General features: G+C 37.9%; 1 protein-coding gene across 3 annotated transcripts; it reads right to left on the bottom strand.

The window, feature by feature from the left end:
* Positions 1-7,009: 7,009 nt before the first annotated feature.
* On the bottom strand, positions 7,010-18,226 carry LOC115954658 (dihydrolipoyllysine-residue succinyltransferase component of 2-oxoglutarate dehydrogenase complex 2, mitochondrial-like). 3 transcript variants are annotated; one of them, XM_031072577.1, is made up of 15 exons: positions 18,011-18,226; positions 17,640-17,706; positions 17,390-17,476; positions 12,733-12,793; positions 12,594-12,618; positions 11,952-12,022; positions 11,774-11,848; positions 11,581-11,636; positions 11,442-11,486; positions 11,022-11,309; positions 10,841-10,935; positions 10,400-10,490; positions 10,180-10,290; positions 7,905-8,099; positions 7,010-7,634 (listed from the first exon to the last, which is right to left on the bottom strand). In XM_031072577.1, exons 2-15 carry the CDS (start codon positions 17,673-17,675, stop codon positions 7,443-7,445), a joined length of 1,428 nt encoding a protein of 475 aa, XP_030928437.1. In that variant the 5' UTR covers positions 17,676-17,706; positions 18,011-18,226; the 3' UTR covers positions 7,010-7,442. The 3 variants fall into 3 exon arrangements, with proteins under 3 accessions (XP_030928437.1, XP_030928438.1, XP_030928436.1); XM_031072578.1 differs by having other exon boundaries at positions 17,640-17,699; XM_031072576.1 differs by lacking the exon at positions 18,011-18,226 and adding an exon at positions 13,275-13,573 and having other exon boundaries at positions 17,640-17,699.
* Between the last annotated feature and the right edge of the window lie 346 nt (positions 18,227-18,572).

The following is an 18,572-nucleotide window of genomic DNA, read 5'->3' as shown; positions in this document are numbered from 1 at the left end:
ATAGTGAATGGACTTAAGAAAAGATTAGATGATGCGAACGGAAAATGGGTAGAAGAGTTATCACACGTCCTTTGGACATATCAGATTACGCCTCACAAGTCAATAGGAGAGACACCATTTTCAATGGCGTACGGGGTCGAGGCCGTTATTCCTTTGGAGACTAGATTCCCAACACTGAGGATGAGTTCTTTCACTTCGAACAACAATGATGAGCTGTTAGGGAAGAGCCTAGACTTAATTGAGGAACGAAGAGAAAATGCAATGGTCCAATTGGCCTATTATCAACACAAGCTCAAGCAAGAGTATGATGCCAATATGAAGTTAAGGCCATTAGCACCAGGAGATTTGATGTTAAGAAACGTTTTGGGTACTACTAAGAACCCAGCTTGGGGGAAGCTGGGGCCTAACTAGGAAGGACCATATCGCATCACTTCAGTGGCAGGAATAGGCGCATATTATCTGGAAGATCTAGATGAAAATACTGTACTCCGTCCCTGGAATGTAAACAACCTGAGAAGAACCTTAGTCATGCCTAGCTCTTCAGACCACATACCTTGGGTAAATTGATATCTTTTAATCATTGTACTATGTGTTAAACAGAACCTTAGACATGCCTGGCTCCTCGGACCATATGCTTTGAAAAAATTAACACTCCACGATATCTTTCTAAGTATTAAACAAAACCTTAGACATGTCTGGCTCCTCATACCACATGCTTTGGAAAAATTAATACTTAATGACATCTTTTTCAATAATTAAACAAAACCTTAGACATGCCTGGCTCCTCGGACCACATGCTTTGGGAAAATTAACACTCCATGACATCTTTCTAAGTATTAAATAGAACCTTAGACATGCCTGGCTCTTCAGACCACATGCTTTGGGAAAATTAATACTTAATGACATCTTTTTCAGTGATTAAACAGAACCTTAGACATGTTTGGCTCCTCAAACCACATGTTTTGGGAAAATTAACACTCCATGACATTTTTCTAAGTATTAAATAGAAGCTTAGACATGTCTAGCTCCTTAAACCACATGCTTTGGGAAAATTAATACTTAATGACATCTTCTTCAGTGATTAAACAGAACCTTAAACATGCTTGGCAACTGCATGCTTTGGGGAAATTAACACTCTATGGCACCTTTCTAAGAACAAAACAGAACTCTAAATATGCCTAGCTCCTCGAACCACATGCTAAGTTGACATAACCTTTATTTTCGTAAGTACCAGAATGGGTCCCAAGTCACACACGACTCCTCGGATCAGTAGCTTTAAGTAAGTTAATGTTCTTAGATATTTATATAAGTGTTGAGTAGAATAAGGGTTGTTTGCCCTATCTATCCTTTACAATATATATTATTCATCTCCATAAGATTCAGCCTCCCTTGCAGAAGGCCTAACTCTCAATACAAGTATATGATAATTCTCTTTATTGCTGGCACTTGTTCAATTTATTTGAATTAGCAGTAATACAATACTATTAGCTTTTGTTAAAGTGTGAGTAATAACAGTCCATTATTGTTTGCAATCTTGGTTAATACTGATAAGAGAATAAAGGTTACAAGGAAAAAGAGAGATTCATGAAACAAAAGGTAAAATTTTTTCATTGATCAAAAGGATAGTCTATTACAAACAGTGGTGAAACACCACAACAACAACCAAAAAAAAAAAAAAAAATTACATGCAGAAAGATAATAATAATAATAAAGAAAATAAAATAAAATTTTTTATAGCTAGGCCTTTGCTTGTGGAGGGTCCTTCTTGGGATCAACTGTCTCGGATTGGGAATCCCCAGTCTTGGACTTAAACTCTGCATTCTTAGTCTGGGAGACCACATCTTTGATTGTGAGAGCATCCTCGGAGTGTTTGGCCTTCATCGGTGGCTGAGCCTCCTTACCCTTCCCAGCCCCTTTGGAGACTTCAGCATCAAGAGGAGGGGCTTGGGTGGTGGGGAGTTGCTCAGGAGGAGGAAGCATTGCTGGAACTTCTTGGATGTCCTCTGGGAAGAAAATGTTCTCAGCCCTCCTCAGTTCAGAGTCAATAGAGACTCTCGCCTAGTTGAGCGCTTTTGCCCATATCTTGCCGCAGTAGTCCCTGCACACTCCTGCCACCTCTTCTGCCAACCGGGTCTCCGTGTCCTGCACCCCACATTCATAAGATGTCGTCTCTGTGGCCTCAGAAGTTTCCTTGGCCACCCGAATTGCATCCATGGCTTTTTGCAGCTCAGCCTTGAGATCCAAGACCAGCTGTCTCTAGGTGGCCAAGTCTATCTCGGTTATGTGAAGCTGTTGGCGCTGGTCCTCGGCCTGGGTCTCCAAGCTCTTTAAGCTAGCCTCGGCACTTCGACGTGCCCTCTCCGAGGCAATCAACTTATTGGCCAGCTTAGTCTGCTCTTGCTTGAGAGCCCCCAAGGACTTTTTAGCCTCAGTGCGGGAGTGCGCCTCAGCCCTAACCTGGTTACAGGCGTCCTTGACCCACTCTTCAACCACGAAAATTTGTTGGGTAACCTACATAAAAATAATGGAGGAATCCCATGTAAAGAAGAGAAAGAATGAGAGAGCGGCTAAGTATTTAATTCAAAAATATGTTAGATTACTTACTATGGCAAGGTCCCTCTTCAGGGACAGGAAGCAGTCGGGCTGCTTGAAGCACCTGAGAGCATCCATATCTCTAGGGAGGAGAAAAGACTGCTCTAGGGTTTCAGCAACGTAGCCTGAATGCCCCCTCTGGAAGTTTTGAATTGAAGCGTCCCAGGGGATGGCAATGCCGTCCAGCTCCAGTTGGGGATCCCAGGTGCATTGCGTTCAGTACACCTTGACCCCAAGGGAGTCCTCCCTGCTCTCTAAAGAAGAGCCCCTTTTATCTCTAGCAGTTTTTTGCTACTTCGGGTCCTTTAGAGGGACGATCTCCCCCTCCTCAATGTCCTTCCCCTTCCTCTTCTTCCTTTGTAAGTTAGGATTGGGGTGCAAGCCGAGAGGAGAGGGAAGAGGCGGAAGGGGAGGATTGGGAGGAAGTTGAGTTTGTGGGGCATCCTTGGATGATGACCCTTTCCTCCCAGCCACTAAATCTTTAAGGCCTCTCCTAGGGTTCAAGGCCATCTCTTCCTCTTCCTCAGAATTGGTGTCGACCCAGGCGACTACATGCCTTGGAGAATGGGCCGCGGAAAGTCTGTCAAATTCAGTTTCGGAATCCGAGAGCTCCACAGGCCTTTCTAATGCTCCTTCTTCTTCTTCAAGTTAGAATTGATCGATCTCGGCCTCGAGGGAGAGACGCGAGGAGGCTGTTTCCTCTCTCGGAACGGCTACTTCTTGTGGGGAACATTGAAGAGGAAGTTCAACTGGAAGGAGGTCTTCCCGAGCCAAGAAACCAGGTCATGAGACGTTTATCCGGTGGATTCTAGGATCGCCTGCCCTTATTGCTTGGCTCGCGTACTAGAATGCGTTTGACAAAGGCTCGAAGTCCAATACTAAATGGATGGCTCGTAGTTGCCCATCTTCACTCACAAACCTTGTTGAAAGCCGCGATGTTGACAAGACTGGGTCTGGGAGCAACGTGTGCTTTATCTGCAAAAACATTCGAGGAGTAAACCATGGTCAGATTAACGAAATCCATCATCGAAGTAAAACAAAGTGTTAGAAAGAAAAGATGGTAAAGCTAAAGGAGCTAAATCCCATGCCGAGGGACCTAAACCTAGAGTACCCCACCTGGATCTCTCTCCCAAGTTAGGCAATGAAGACCGTTGTGTCATTCTCCAAAGGCAATCAAGTAGTCATCCTTCATGCCTTTGTTGGACTTAGGAAGACACGATATCAGTCTAACAATGTCGGACTGAGACTTAAGGCAATATCCCTCATCAGAGCTTGTGGCACTCATACATATGAACGACATCATGCCACGTGAGTCTCAGGCCCATCTGCTCGTTGAGAGCATCTACGCTACCCAAGACCCTAAATAGGTTAGGGGCGCACTGATAGGGAGTCAACCTATGGTTAATCAAATAGTCCCGGGTCACCTTACCCATAGGAAGTGTTATTCCTTTTCTATGAAAGCGATCATAGTAATGATAACCTTCTATTCCTTTTGTGACTATTTGGTCAAGAGCATAATACCGTAGGGCTACTCTCTGTGAAATGTGATACTTAGCTCTAAAACCCTTCATACTGGCAGGAGAGTCTACGAGGTGTTTGAACTTACCCATTTGGTTGAGCTAAAGGGAAAGGGGTGAAGTTTCTAAGGAAAGGTAACAAAGAATAAAAGGTTGACGAGAAAAAAGCTTAAAGATGTAGAAACTTACGAGAATAGACACGTATATTGACCCTTGAACCTTTGAAAGATTCAAAGATTTTGTAAGAAAAGGACTTAGGAAATTTGAGAACTTAGAAAGCCTTGAGGTCTGAGTGTTTGAGATCTTTGAAGAGCTTGAAGACTTGTGAAAATGAAGAAAATTGATTTCCCCGGGTGCCTTATATAGGGGGTGGAATTAAGTGGGAGTTATCCCGCTCAAAATTCAAGGAGAAATGTCAACCGTAGGATCTGCGTCTCACTGTTGGATGCGGGGAACAGAGTGCCGCCTGGAGCAATTAATGACGCATTGCAGGCTCCAAAGCGTTAGTGACGATTATGGGGCATGCAAAACGGTACTCTCACACGTGTAAACCAAGGAAATGAATGGTCTTGACTCTTAAAAATCAAAACCCCACTTTTTCTCCTCAGATAAGAGGGAAAAACCGGAGTTTTAAGGGGCTATTGTAGGAATAAGGGCCCAAAATCAAATATTGGGCCTTAGCCGAGAACGTTGATTAGTTCGAGGACGAATAAATAGTAGTAAGGGTGTTAAGCTCAGAGTATCATAAATAACATGCAGACAGAAAGGTTGGGAAAGGTGGTCCAAGGAGGAGTGTCTCCTTGAATAAATGAAGCGCTGATCGAATGCATATCCTATCACTCAAAGTAACCTTACAGGAAACTCCATTGATAGGGCCGTGCATTACAAACGTACTGGAAGAATGGGAGCCAGGAAATATCTAAGAGAAAGCTGTTGCCACCACATTGAATGTTCTACAGCTAACTTTCTGGCCGCATTTATGTGGAGAAGACCCCTGAACAGTGCCGCATTGGCTATCCCAACCCACAAAGGGCCAAAGAGGGTGTCCGATACAACAAGCACTCAAATAGTGGCCTGGATTATCAACAAATGGAGGGCCAAGATCATTGGAAGGGAGATATATAATGTAAGGGACCCTTGACAAAGAGGGGACTAGAAATTTATAAGAGAAAGCACTGTAGCAGCTTTAACCATATCAATAACCATTCTCGATCAATATATATTAGAACAGACCTCCTTGGATTGTGCCGAGGACCAATTTACTTTGAGAAATCCAGTCTATTTCTGTTTGATTATCCTTTTAACTCCATTATAACTGTTGTCATATTCATTAGAACCTAGTTTTCTAACCCACTCTCTACAAATTTATTGTGTTGGACTTGGATCCAATTATACATTGGGCCTAAGATCCAAACGCGTCCCTACAACTATATATTTTAAAATTTTAATTGTTGGGTTGCATGTTTTTTATGTTTTATGTTCTTAACACACGTGACAAATTTCATACCAATAGAATATTATTTACTCTTCGCTTCATAAACTTATTTTTTATGCTCATTTTTATATTACAAAAATTTGAAATTTAAATATTTAATTGATGACATAACTATTAATATTTAATTTTCTAAAATTTTGCAAGTAGGAAAGATATAAAAAGAAAATGTAATTCAATGGTGAATTTGTCAAAATTCATATCCAATAAAAAGATATTGAGTGGAATTGTAGTCTTAGACTATAATCAAATTTGTTGTCAAATTTTGTCCTTATTTAGTCACATGAATTTTTTAATAAGTCATATAACTTGTTTAAATAATACACATAAAAAATCATATTAGTAGGTTGTAAGAGATAACTCCAAACTGATTCGAAACTAAACTTTTTCTATCTAAATAAACACTATAACTTAAATGTTTTTACCATTTTACATATCTATACTAATAATTGATAACTACATTACAATCAAATTTATATTGAATTATTTAGATAGAATGATTTCGTCTATCAACTTATAATATTATATCTATCAACCATATATTGTAAAAACTAAGGAATTTTAACTTAAATCTATATTTAATTTTTAGTTTTTACTACAAATAGACTATTTATAATTTTAATAAATTTAAATAATATTTTGATATATTATGAACTCAACTACAAACATATACAATCAAATCTCTGGTTTATATTCTTCTCAAAATCAAATCTCTAGTTTATATAAATATATGCTTTTTGCATGTATACATATAAACATATAATATTATATATACTTGAGCTGGTTCATAATTGCATCATCTTTAAACTTTCTTTTAATAACTGAACCTAATCTAAGACTTAAACTAGACTAGCTTGTTAAATAAACAAACTTAAATAAGCTCTTTCTTGAGTCAAGCCAAAACACTAAAACCTTAGACACCTTAAGGTAGTGGAGTGAGTGATAGTGGGTTAAAGCCTTGGTTCAAATAAAGCCATGACACCAAAACAAGATACAGAGAAGCTTTAACAATTCCTAAGTTTTGTGAATTTTTCTGTCTGTAAACTTATTATTGGAATAACATTGGCACTTCTTTTGGGTAGTAATGGTACACAATCACAGCTTACACATGATCCTGAAAAGAACTGAAGAAACTTCAACCATATAACATTTTTTTAAAAGAAAAAACCTCAACAATATAATATTAGAACATGTGAAAATACTTAGGTCTGCAAATGAACAATCCAAGCCTGAGAACTTATTGTGTCGAGGATCAATAAAGAGTCAAAGACGTCAATTTTAAATCCCAGATATTATTCTGGGCTATACTGACTCGCATCAGCGTTAAGGTGAGAGCAATCACCCCCCACTTAAGTTCAAAACAAACAGAAACGTCCGCATAAAACTCAAGTATTTTTAGGATATTTTCTTCAACTGCACACCCATTGAACGTTTTAAGAAAGTGTTTGTAGGATCAATGTGATAAAATAATTGTAAGGAGTTTTACAAGTCTAGGATCTTCACAATTCCAATAGGCAGCACAATTGGCACCTTCTTGTACTTAATAAAATTACCTTAAAATAGAAATTGTGGGGAAAAAGGAAATCTTCACCTTTATTTCTAATCTTCTTCACGGGAACCAAATTGAACGTTGATAGAAAGTGAAATTTTTTTATGGGTAAACCGTAAATATAACTCCCACCTCTAAAGGATTAACTGGACGTTGCTTTCATACCGATATTTTGTTGGTCTTTATTGGGTTTCATTTTGAGCAATCTGTTGCTCCTCTCTCTCCCACTAAGAAAATTTTTAACTCTGCCCAATTGCATGTGTGCCAGCACATCAGGTATTCAGCAGAGACTTCATATATCAAGGAGAAGCCTCCGAGGGTCCTCCACAACGTCTTTGATACGGCGCAAGAAAAACACAGCCTCCCTCCCATCAATCAGCCGATGATCGTATGTCAATGCAATATACATCATAGGCCTTGGAACAATATTGCCCCCAACAACCATTGGACGGGTCACAATTGAGTGCATGCCTAATATAGCCGACTGCCAAATAAGTAATAGAGTCAATAGGTGGGGAGAATACCAATGCATAACAAGAATATTATTTTGCTAAAAATATATATATATATATATATATATATATTATTAAACCAAAAAGACACTAACAATAATTAACTATAAAAGGATTTAAAAAATTGCGAAGGTGTTTTCAATCATTTATGATATACAACTACTGACATGCATAGAGAATAATAACATTGAAAAAAACCACCAAGAGAAAATCGACAAAGAGAAAATTGTATAGAGAAGTACCTGTGGTGGGTTGATGACTGGTGTACTTAAAAGACTTCCATAGACTCCACCATTTGATATTGTGAATGTACCTCCAGCCATCTCATCAATTGATATGGAACCATCATTTGCCTTCTTAGCTAGAGCATTGATCTGCTTCTCTATCTCAGCGAAGTTCATATTCTCAGCATTGCGTATAACTGGGACAATGAGGCCCTTGAATAAGGAATTTGATAATGGTCAGTTGAACGTGGATAATTTATTTAATGTGAAACTGAATTTCATCCGACTAAAAGCTCATGTCACGTAATTGAATTATACAGCTCAAATAAGTTGAACAATGCATAATAGCAATAGCTGCCTACTTCACTAGGGGCTCTCAATGCATGCCTAACAAGAGAAAAGGGTAGCTGAACAAAGCATAAAAGCAATAGCTGCCTACTTCACTAAGCGCTCTTAATGCATGTCTAACAAGAGAAAAGGGAACACACATTAATACCTTTAATAATCCACACTGTTCATTACTTGAATGCCAGCAGATCACCAGAATACACAATAAAATACACTCTAGAATCCACACCATACCATACCATTAATTGTATTCCAGTATCTCCAGGCATGCTTACACATGCCAAACCATCTAATCAAATCTTAGGGCATGGCAAAATTGCCAAAATGTTCAGTTACCATACTTCAATATCAGGGGAGAATTTAAATAATCCACGCAACATTAGTTATAACTTCACTTAGATACAGTTATTTAAATACTATACCTTAAGTTTCCCAATTAAATTCAATTTACATCCAAAAATAAATAAATAAATAAATTCAACTTTGTGGACCCATTGGAAGAATTAAATAGAGCATTTTCAGCCACATTGGAAGAATTAAATTTAATTAGGGAACTAAAGTATAGCACATAAAGAATTGTACTGAAGTTTGGCCCTCAAAATAGCATCTTGAATTTTTCAAACTAAGAATGAGGCCTTTTCAATTAAACATATGGAAGCATATTTGATCATAGCTATTATCCAATCATTTCTATCACCTCTCATAATTTTATTTTGGGCCAATTACACCAACCTCCCTTGAGATTCCACGAAATTAAACCCCCCCCCCCCCCAAACCCCAAACCTTTCGGTAAATTACACTCCTACCCTTGATGCTTTAAAAATGCAACAAATAAGCACATCCCCTCTGAGATTGACACTCCCATCTAATGGAATATACTGTTAGGAAAGTACTAATGAGGAGGCGATGGACTTTATCTGTTTTATAAAACCTCAACGGTGAATGTTATTTCATGAAACGTTTGTGGGGAGTGTCATTTTATGAAATTTCAAGGAAGGTTGGTGTAATTTACCCTTTTATCTTTTTGATTGGTAAATTACACAAGCACCCTAGAAAGTCTCCATTCCATTATTATGAAATGACTATGGTGCGGACACTAGACTAGATAGGCTCCTAATCACATGTTTGTGAACACCAACATAGGAGGACAGCCTAACCAATGACTTTATGACTAGACAATGGAAGCTTGCTACCCATTAGACCCAATTAAAACTGTGAATGATTGAGACTTTTTAGGATTTATTGTCAACTGATTTTATCCATATTTGATTGAGCTTATTTTCTATCCATATTTTATAAAAATTGAGAACCCTAAATCTCCAGCATTCACCATTGGGTTAACTTGATTATTATTGTAATTGGAATTGTTTTCCACTCTACTTGGTGCTGAGTCCGGGCAACACTAGGTGCTAAAGCCTACGCCTTTTTTAATTGGTCATTTTCCTCCCATACACGTGTTCCCCATGAAAAATAATTGTGTTGCATATGATTGAGTGCCATTTGAGCTAAAGCTCATTGACAATCCAGGACTAATTTTTGAAATACATTACAAACAAAAAGATATTATTGGCAGTCTAGACAACCAGAGCAGTTGGTGCTTGATAATATCAGGTGCCTTAATTAACTAGGGAGGAAAAACATTAAAAGCCTTATAAAAACAAAAACAAAAAAAAGGTCATTTGACAAACAAAAAGGAAACAATCACTTGTATCCTTTTTATTATTATTATTTTAATAATGAGTACCAATTTACTTATATCCATCTCTTCCTTAAGTATCTTCTACACTGAGAACTTCTATTTATTCAGAATTAAATTATTTTTTTTAAAAACCACCTATCATCCTCAGGATTTGACAAATTAAATAAAACCCATTTTTTGAAAGAAATGAGTTCACATCAGTTAAAAGCTTGACAATACATGGATAAACCATGAAATTGGGCATACCTTAGGAGTGCCTACAGCAATGCTGATATCAATGTAATCTCGATATATGATATCTTCACCATCAATTACAGCATTGACAACTGGCTGACTCTGAAGTGCACTAACAGCAGCCTGAAACAAATTAAAATGATATTATGAACACGAACAAATAGCATACATTGTCCAAAATCATCTAACATGCAAAGGTACTTTACACGAGTGACATACTACTTATACATACTTTCACGAAGCCCGACATAAGTCCTAATTTGACCCCATGCTTTTCAACAAAGGCATCTTTATAATCTGAACGGAGCTTCATCAAGTTAGTCCTGCATTATACAGAAAATCAACCAGGAGAGAGAGAGAGAGAGAGAGAGAGAGAGAGCTGTTTAACGGACGTTTGACAAACAAAAAGGAAACAATGACATTGTGAAAAGGCAATTTGAAAGAGCTACTCATGATATTTATTAGTTTATCCCCTTTTCCTTTTCCCGGAGGCATGCATTACATTCAGTAATCATAGGACAGTTTTTGAATTCAGAGTGCTCATAATTACCATATTATACAACATAAAGCCTGATAATGAGATTACACAAAGTTTTAAAAGCAAGAACAACTTTATGAAAACAGTCATCATTAGTCCTTGTTCGAGGTGGAAAGTAAGATGATTCAAACTTACATATCAACCTCATTAAATGTGCTCAGCAAAGCAAATGTATTCTGAGAATCTTTCAATCGTGTTGCAACCCGTTTCCTGAGTCTTGTCATGGGAACCTAGACAGGATAGATAAGACAATATTTTCAGTACTTGCTTACCATAATAAACTTAGAAAGATATAAGAAGAAATCCTAAAACGTACTCGTCTTATCCTATCCTTAGGAGGAAGCTGGGGTTCTGAAGCTGTGGCTTTAGGAGGAGGAGAAGTTCCTTTTGCCTTGGGTTGTGATGGAGATGGTTCTTTAATCTTCTCCTTGACAGGGGCAGTTTCTGCTTTGGGGATTTGTTTCTCAACACTTTCCTTCTGTTCAGGAGGTGGTGGCTGAGCAGCAGCATTTTCTGATGGTGCTTGTGTTACACCTTCATCTGATTTTGAGATGAAAGCAATCTTGGTACCTGGTTCCACAGTGTCACCTTCCTTGGCCACAAACTACTATCAATTACATGTACAATACAGGAAAGAGAAAAGGATCAGCACAACAACATTACTCAAATCCATTTTCAAAGAGATATTGCAATGAACATTCAACTAATTCATATTGCCACATTACAGAAATATTACCTCTTGAATGGTGCCAGCTTCAGGACTAACTACATCAATTGTCACCTATTTATGGGAAAAGAAAAAAAATCAGCAATGACTCTTCTTTATACTTCAGAATCACGAGATCTATAAATTGGGGGGGCAGGACAGAAGTTACCTTATCAGTTTCAATTTGAGCAATAGGCTCATCGACTGCAACTCTGTCACCAGGCTCTGTTCATAGGGTAATGTACACATTAATTTCAGAAGGCATTAAATTCATATATATGTATGCTCACGAATAATTAGACAACACAAATATTAAGTATTGAAAGCATACAATTCACAATGCAGCTGTGAGTATAACATACTCTTTAGGAATGTTGCCAAAGTGCCATCAGTTATAGATTCGCCCATGAAAGGAACGACAGCTGCAACTATGTCTCCTGCAAGGAAATTCCAATATGTATAAACACGTGTGTGCAGACACACAAATCAGCATGTCCATATATTGAACTACATCTGCAAGGCACATAAACAATAAATTACCACTGTCTGAAGAGAATGATCTATTCTTCAATCGAACAAAGTGCTCTGTTTGAAATAGCACAGTAACTTCACTGCATGCAGAAGGAAAAGGGGAAGAAAATAAGGAAGAAACCAAAGGAAGAGAAGAGTTTATAAGTACTAACACCCACCCCCCCCCCCCCACCCCCAACACCCTCTCTCCTCTCTTTTCCCCTTTCAATCATTAATTTCTTGGAAGACTCGGATTCTCTTCTCAGATTGAGGATGTCAGAGGTAGTAACAGAACGATTTCAATTCTAAAGAAAAAAGTTTGCAAATATCAAGAAGTATCCTAAGTATTAGATGTCTTGGACCTGCTGTTTTCTCAAGTTCTATGACATGATTAATTTAGTGAGAAATTCCAAAAGGATTTTTTCAAATAAAATTATCCAAATCAGTTCAGAAACATTTAAGTCAGATTTGTCTGAAATGTAATATATGTCTTATTATTTAAGACACCCTCAAAGTAGGCAGCTAAATGAAGTTCTTTGCACCCAGCCAATACCCACCCCCCAAGAGAAGATTTGAAAAAGTTAAATAGAAACTACAGTTGGAAACAGATTTTCTTGGTAGGTTTGGGGTGAGGAAGGGCTGAATAAAACATAAAAGCTTGAGCTCACTAACCTCCGCGTTGAATGGGAATGACCTCCTAAAACAAAGGAATTTAAAGAAATCAATCACTGTGAAGGAAAACAGAACCACACATGTAACATAAGTTCCTAACAAGAAGCATGTTCAATAAAAAAAATTTCCACAAGATTACCTAACAAAATGTGGTAGCCAGATCTCTGGACACACTCAAATCCTTGCCCAATGAGCAAAGCCTGCATGGATAAAAAGCCATAATATTGGTAGCTTTCAACAGTGGTGTGCCAAGGAGCTGATATACAAGGAGAGTAACTTTTCTTAATTTCCAACACCAGAATACGAGGAGAGGATTATATATATATATATATATATAAATATATTAAAAACTCTGATTAGCACAGCATCAACATGCCTTGTAAAACTTTTAAGCCTATAAATTGCTCACTCTCTCTCTCTCTCTCTCTTCCTACTTTTCAATGATGCTCTTTCTTTTTTTTGGTGATAAGTAAAGAGAACTTTATTACACTGAGACATGAGATACAAAAGGAATGAAAGGGCCTTTAGCATCTTCAGCTTCAGAAAACAAAACAGAGGGAGGGAGATTGGAGATGGGAAAAGGCCCCTCTTAAGAACACTCAAAACCCAGGAAGTTAAGTTATGGGGGGGTAAAATTAGCATCTTGTTTTACAATTGAAAAAGAAAAGGAAAGTTCTTAACCCAAAAAAGAATGACTTCTATTATGGGAGGCCAAAAATGAATGTCTTCAATTCTGGAAGCAATCAGCCAGCAAGGGGTAGAAGCAAGTTCCTTGAGGGGCATTAACACATTGGCTGCATCACCTTTGATGATGATTAGGGAATAACCAGCTTCTGAAGCACATGAGATTGCAAACAGGGCAGCCATGACTTCTCCCCACAAAGCATCTCCTTTAGGGAATAACTTGGTCCAAGCTTTGAGGATTTGAGCTTGGTTGTTACAGCTTACTACTACTGCCATTGTACCTTGATTTTTGAAAGCTGCATCAAAATTCAATTTATTCCTATCAGAGGGAGGGTCTGGCTCCATTTGCATGGAAGGGGCAGGGTATTTTAATGTATTCCAAGCTGCCAAGTGAGATAAGAAAGCAGCATTAATCTCCCTGAACAAAGCTATAATCTATTTGAGCATTTTAAAAAACCAATTTGTTCCTTTCTGCCAATAAGTGATCACAGAGAATTGGAGAGAATAGTATAAAAGCTTTTAATTGTTCTCTGGTGAGCTAGAGGTTTTTTTTTTCTGAATATATGATGAATCTGATCTGATGAGCCATTGTTGGGAAATCCATTTGAGCAAAGCAGCAGGGACCATTATGAACTTGACCACACTCCACACCTGTGAAGAATGGGGCATTTGAGGAAGAGGTGTATGGTTGATTCAGTTGGGTATTGGCATGTGGAATAGTGTTCTTCTATAGCTGGGATTCTAAATTTTAAGACAGCTCAGGTTGAAAGGGTATCCCAGGCTAGCTTCCACAGGAGTTTAAGCCACTCATGAATTTTTAGTTTTCAAAGCAAGGTCCAATCTTGCTTGGTAAGGACCTCATGACTAAGAAATCGATGGAACTGGTCAAGGTGATAGGCAGCCTGCACAGAGAATTTTCCATCAAAGCTTGGGGCCAGAGGGGGGTAACATGTGTGGGGGAGGATGGAATGCAGATGTTGAGGAAACAGAGATAGAGCCTACTTTGATCCCACTGTCTTGATTCTCGAATAATTAAATCAGCCACTATATGCAACTCAGCTATTGTGGAGAAGTTTCAATTGGCCTGAAGTTTAGGAGTTTGGGAATCCATGGGTCATCCCATTGTGATATGCTACAGCCACTACCAACCTTGTAACAGATTCCCTTTGAGAGGAGATCTCTACATTGGAAAATTCCTTGGCATGACCAAGATTCTTGTTTAGGATTGTTTGCTATTAGGGACGAGGCACCACGAAGATATTTGGATTTGAAAATCTAGACCCACAGGGTTTGAGGATTGGCGAAGACCTCCAAAGCAGTTTGGTTATTAATGCACAGTTAGTCATGTATTCTGCGGAGGCCAATGCCTCTAACTGATTTGGGTAAACAAATACCATCCCAAGCTCTGAGATAGCACAGTTTGGTGGAGGAAGAGGAGGATCCCCACCAAAAGTCCCTAAGCATGGCATCCAATTTTGAAGAAGTTTTCTTTGGTAGAACAAAGGACATAATATATGATGGAATAGCTGAGGCCACATACCTAATAAATGTTGTTTTCCCCGCATTGGATAGGGTCTTACTTTTCCATTGTTGCAATTTTGATTCAGCTTTGATGATCACATCCTCAAAAGCTATGGATTCTGAGATGCCACTTTTGAGAGGGAGTCCAAGGTAGTTTGCTTTTTGCCCTGGTTGCTTCAAGTTTAAGGTGTTGGCCAAAGTGGTTCCCTCTTGGTTGGAGAGTTTTTTACTGAAGAAAACAATAGACTTTGCTTGGTTCATTTTTTGTATGGACCAAGAGCAACATTTGGAGATGCATTCTTGGATACTTTGTAGATTTTGTGCTTTGGTTTGTGAGAAAATGAATATATTATCTGAAAATTATGGGTGTATTAAGGATGGGGAGCCACAATTGATTTTGACCCTTTGATTAGTCCAATTTGATCACTATGTTGAAGAATTCTTGAAGTTGAGTCACCAGCAAGAATGAAGAGGAAAAAGGATAAAGGATCCCCTTGTCCAATCCCTCGAGTGGGTTTGAAGAAACCAAAAGGGCCACCATTGATTAGTATTGAATATGAGTGAGTGGAGATAGATTGCAGCACCCATTGGATCCATTATATATATATATATCTAAGATACTATTGTCTTGGCTTTTCATCCCAAGCACAAAGGTTGCTTGCCATTGAGATATGAGTTTAGGTTGTAGGAACTGTAATCGGTTTGCAAGTACTCTAGATATAGCTTTACAAATGACATTGCAAAGTCCAATTGGTCTTAATTAAAAGACATTGGCTGCAATTGGGGATAAGGGTGATGAAGTGTGATTGAATTACCAACATATACTCCTTTAAAAAGAAATCTTGGATGGCAACAATTACATTACCCCCAATGATGTGCCAATAATGCTTATAGAAAAGTGGGAGAGAAACCATGGTCCAGGGGCTTTGTTGGAGGCCATGCTAAAGAAGGAATTTCCTATTTTATCTGGGGTGCAGATGGCTGTTAGGGACTTGTTTTCCTCAACAAAGATGCAAGGTGGGAGAAGGGTTTCAAGGTTAGCTAGAGTATTAGGGGTTGATGAGATAAATAGTGATTGAAAATAATTGACAAAGCAATGCCCAATATTTTGTCACCTGAGAGCCATACACCATTTCTCATTTTTGAGGAAGTCTATGGAGTTTTTCTTGCTATGAATAACAGTAGACATGAGAAAGAACTTAGTGTTAAGGTTAGAACTCATAAGCCACTGCATTCGAGAATTTTGGCTTCATCGGATTTCCTCTCTTTTTAGCAGTTCATCTTGAGTTTCTTGCGTGTAGGCCTCTTTTGTAGATTAGAGGTCTAGGGTTAAGAGATTGGATTACCTTTAGGTCTACTTTGGTTTGCTGAATGTGGGTTTGGACTTGGCCTAAGGATTCTTAGCTCCATCTCTTTAGTGCAAATTTGGTCTCTTGGATTTTCTTATTGAGTCTGAAAACCGGGGACCCTAGTGAGTTGAGTCTCCAAGCTTGCTCAACAACAAGTACAATGGCCGGCTCTAGTCCATACTTCCAAAATTTTGAAAGGACAAGGGAAATTTTGAAGTTCTTGTCTAGTGACAATTGGCCTTGACTAGAGGATGAAAGGAAGGTGCTTTATGAGGGCAAGAGGAAAGATTAGTTGCCATCTCTAATTCGCAAATGCACTGTAAGTCTCTCCTTGATGTTTGATAGACCCACCCTATTGTTTGTCCGAGTATAGTGGTTGCCTACAGAGCCAAGATCTTTACCGTTTGAGTTAATTGGTAATCACCCTTCCCAAACCCCCATTAGATGAGGTAGCAACTGGCCTTCCTTCTTTATTACCTACTTGATGGATGATTTAGATGGAATCCCCCCATACATAACCACCCAACATTGAAGAAGCTACCCACCAAGTCTAAAGATGCCTAAAAACTCTCCTTTTTTGCTTTTATATAGGACCAATATATGAGCGAGACCATCTAAATTTCATAAGTGGGGCCAGAGAAAATTAAGCAATTGATTTGATAGAGTGATCTCCACATCAAGACCAATTTTCAAACATAAGTATAGCCCCTTTGGTGTCAATTGTTTCCACAGCAACATGATTGTAAAAACCTAAAGATAGAAGTTTGTGCTTGTACTGGGAAGAATGAATTTTGAATTCCATTAAAAATTTAAAAGTACACCATTGGGGCACAAGTACAGTACCCTCAGAGCTTAGCATATCAGTCATATACAACACTAAAACAAAACAAAAAAAAAAAAAAAAAAAAAGGTTTACGAATTCAGCTATTACAACCATTGATTTACATGCCAAAGCAATGGCTTCCATAGACCAAATTTGGACACTGTTTGTCATATTCAATCCATACTCCACTAATCAGGAAATTTTTATGGTTAAAATATTTTTTTACTATCCCAAATTACTTTTTCTCTCTTGCTAGGCAATATCCTCATTTCTTAAACTCGACAATGTAATGATGCCATGAAGGAAATAAAGAGAACCCGTTTCATCACTATCAAAATTACAACGATTCTTCCAATTATTTATATGAGAAATCCAACCAAAAATACACAATAGCAACCAACAACAATCATCATAAGTACCTCTTTCCGCATAGTCCTGTAACATTGTGGCCCCGACACCGACACTGCAGGCCTAATTCTCTGTACTGACTCTCCCAAAACCTTCGGCTATCGATTAAAAACACACACACAAAACCACTAATTAAAACCAATTAAATTTAAATATTAAATCAGAAACTAGAACTACAATTGCATGCATGATGTAGCCACTAACTAATTTATCAATACCAATATAAAAAACAGTAACTAGAGCAAGATTTTTGATCCATACCGAAATGACTTTGCGGCGAATAATCCCCCAAATCATTTCTTCAACACTTAGCAAGCTGACCTGATCACTGAAAATTCGGTTTCAAATTAACACAGAAAATAACTCAAAAAAATGTCAACACTACCTCGCCTCATAGTCATAGCTCTCTGTTTGGTTCCAAGGAAAATGTTATTGACTACTAGTTTGATAACTTAAATTCAGCAAAAATAACATTAGAAAGTTTTAGTTTCACTAAAATGCGAGAGTGAATTGAAATTCGAAATTCAAGTTTTAGTTATACAGTTATACAAATATATTCGTGTGAGTGAATGAACGAAAAATAGATCTTATTGAAAAATAAAGAATTTGGAAGAGTTAAGTAGTACTAGTACCTGATATAAGAATTAAAGAAGCAGAGGATCAGAGAGTGAGAGCAAAGTATGGATCAAAACGGTGCGCAATGACACAGAAGAAATAGAATACTAGTACTAATAAAGAAGAAAGAAGAAGAAGGAGGAAGAAAAGTATAAATTCGAAAGGGAGAGAGAGAGTGAGAGAGGTTTTAGTACGAAGTCGGCACCATCAAATGTGCGTTTCAAATTTTTGTTTTTCCTTCTTCTTTCTCTTTCTTCATTTTTATTTTTTATTTTTTATGTTTGTTTTGAAAGGTGGCGAATAGAAGAGAAGCACGTCATGTGAGCAGAAGGTTCGGCAGGGCTCCCGAGATCCAGCATGTCAATTTTCCAGAAAGATTGATGGTTTTGGTGACTACACAAATTATTATTTTATAATATTTTTACGAATTCTTAGCGTGCAAAATTCTTGCGGATCTTCTTCCGAACTTAATATTAATATCACTTACTTAAATATTCATCATATCAGCCATTTATATATATAAAAAAAAAAAAATCGTAAAATATTTTATGAGTTTAGCATTTTCCTCAGGGAAATATG

The sequence above is a fragment of the Quercus lobata genome, chromosome 8 (genome assembly GCF_001633185.2).
Source record: "Quercus lobata isolate SW786 chromosome 8, ValleyOak3.0 Primary Assembly, whole genome shotgun sequence".
Classification (NCBI taxonomy): domain Eukaryota; kingdom Viridiplantae; phylum Streptophyta; class Magnoliopsida; order Fagales; family Fagaceae; genus Quercus; species Quercus lobata.
Note: the sequence above shows the minus strand (reverse complement) of the source record. Positions and strands in the feature narration are given on the sequence as shown.

Excerpts from the sequence above, each read along its gene's own strand:
- LOC115954658 (XM_031072576.1), bottom strand. The coding sequence starts at position 17,414 with ATGTTACAGGACTATGCGGAAAGAG. Across the intron at positions 12,619-12,732 it reads TGGCTACCACATTTTGTTAG|GAGGTCATTCCCATTCAACG; the intron begins GTAATCTTGTGG and ends CCTTTGTTTTAG. Across the intron at positions 11,849-11,951 it reads ATCATTCTCTTCAGACAGTG|GAGACATAGTTGCAGCTGTC; the intron begins GTAATTTATTGT and ends ATTTCCTTGCAG.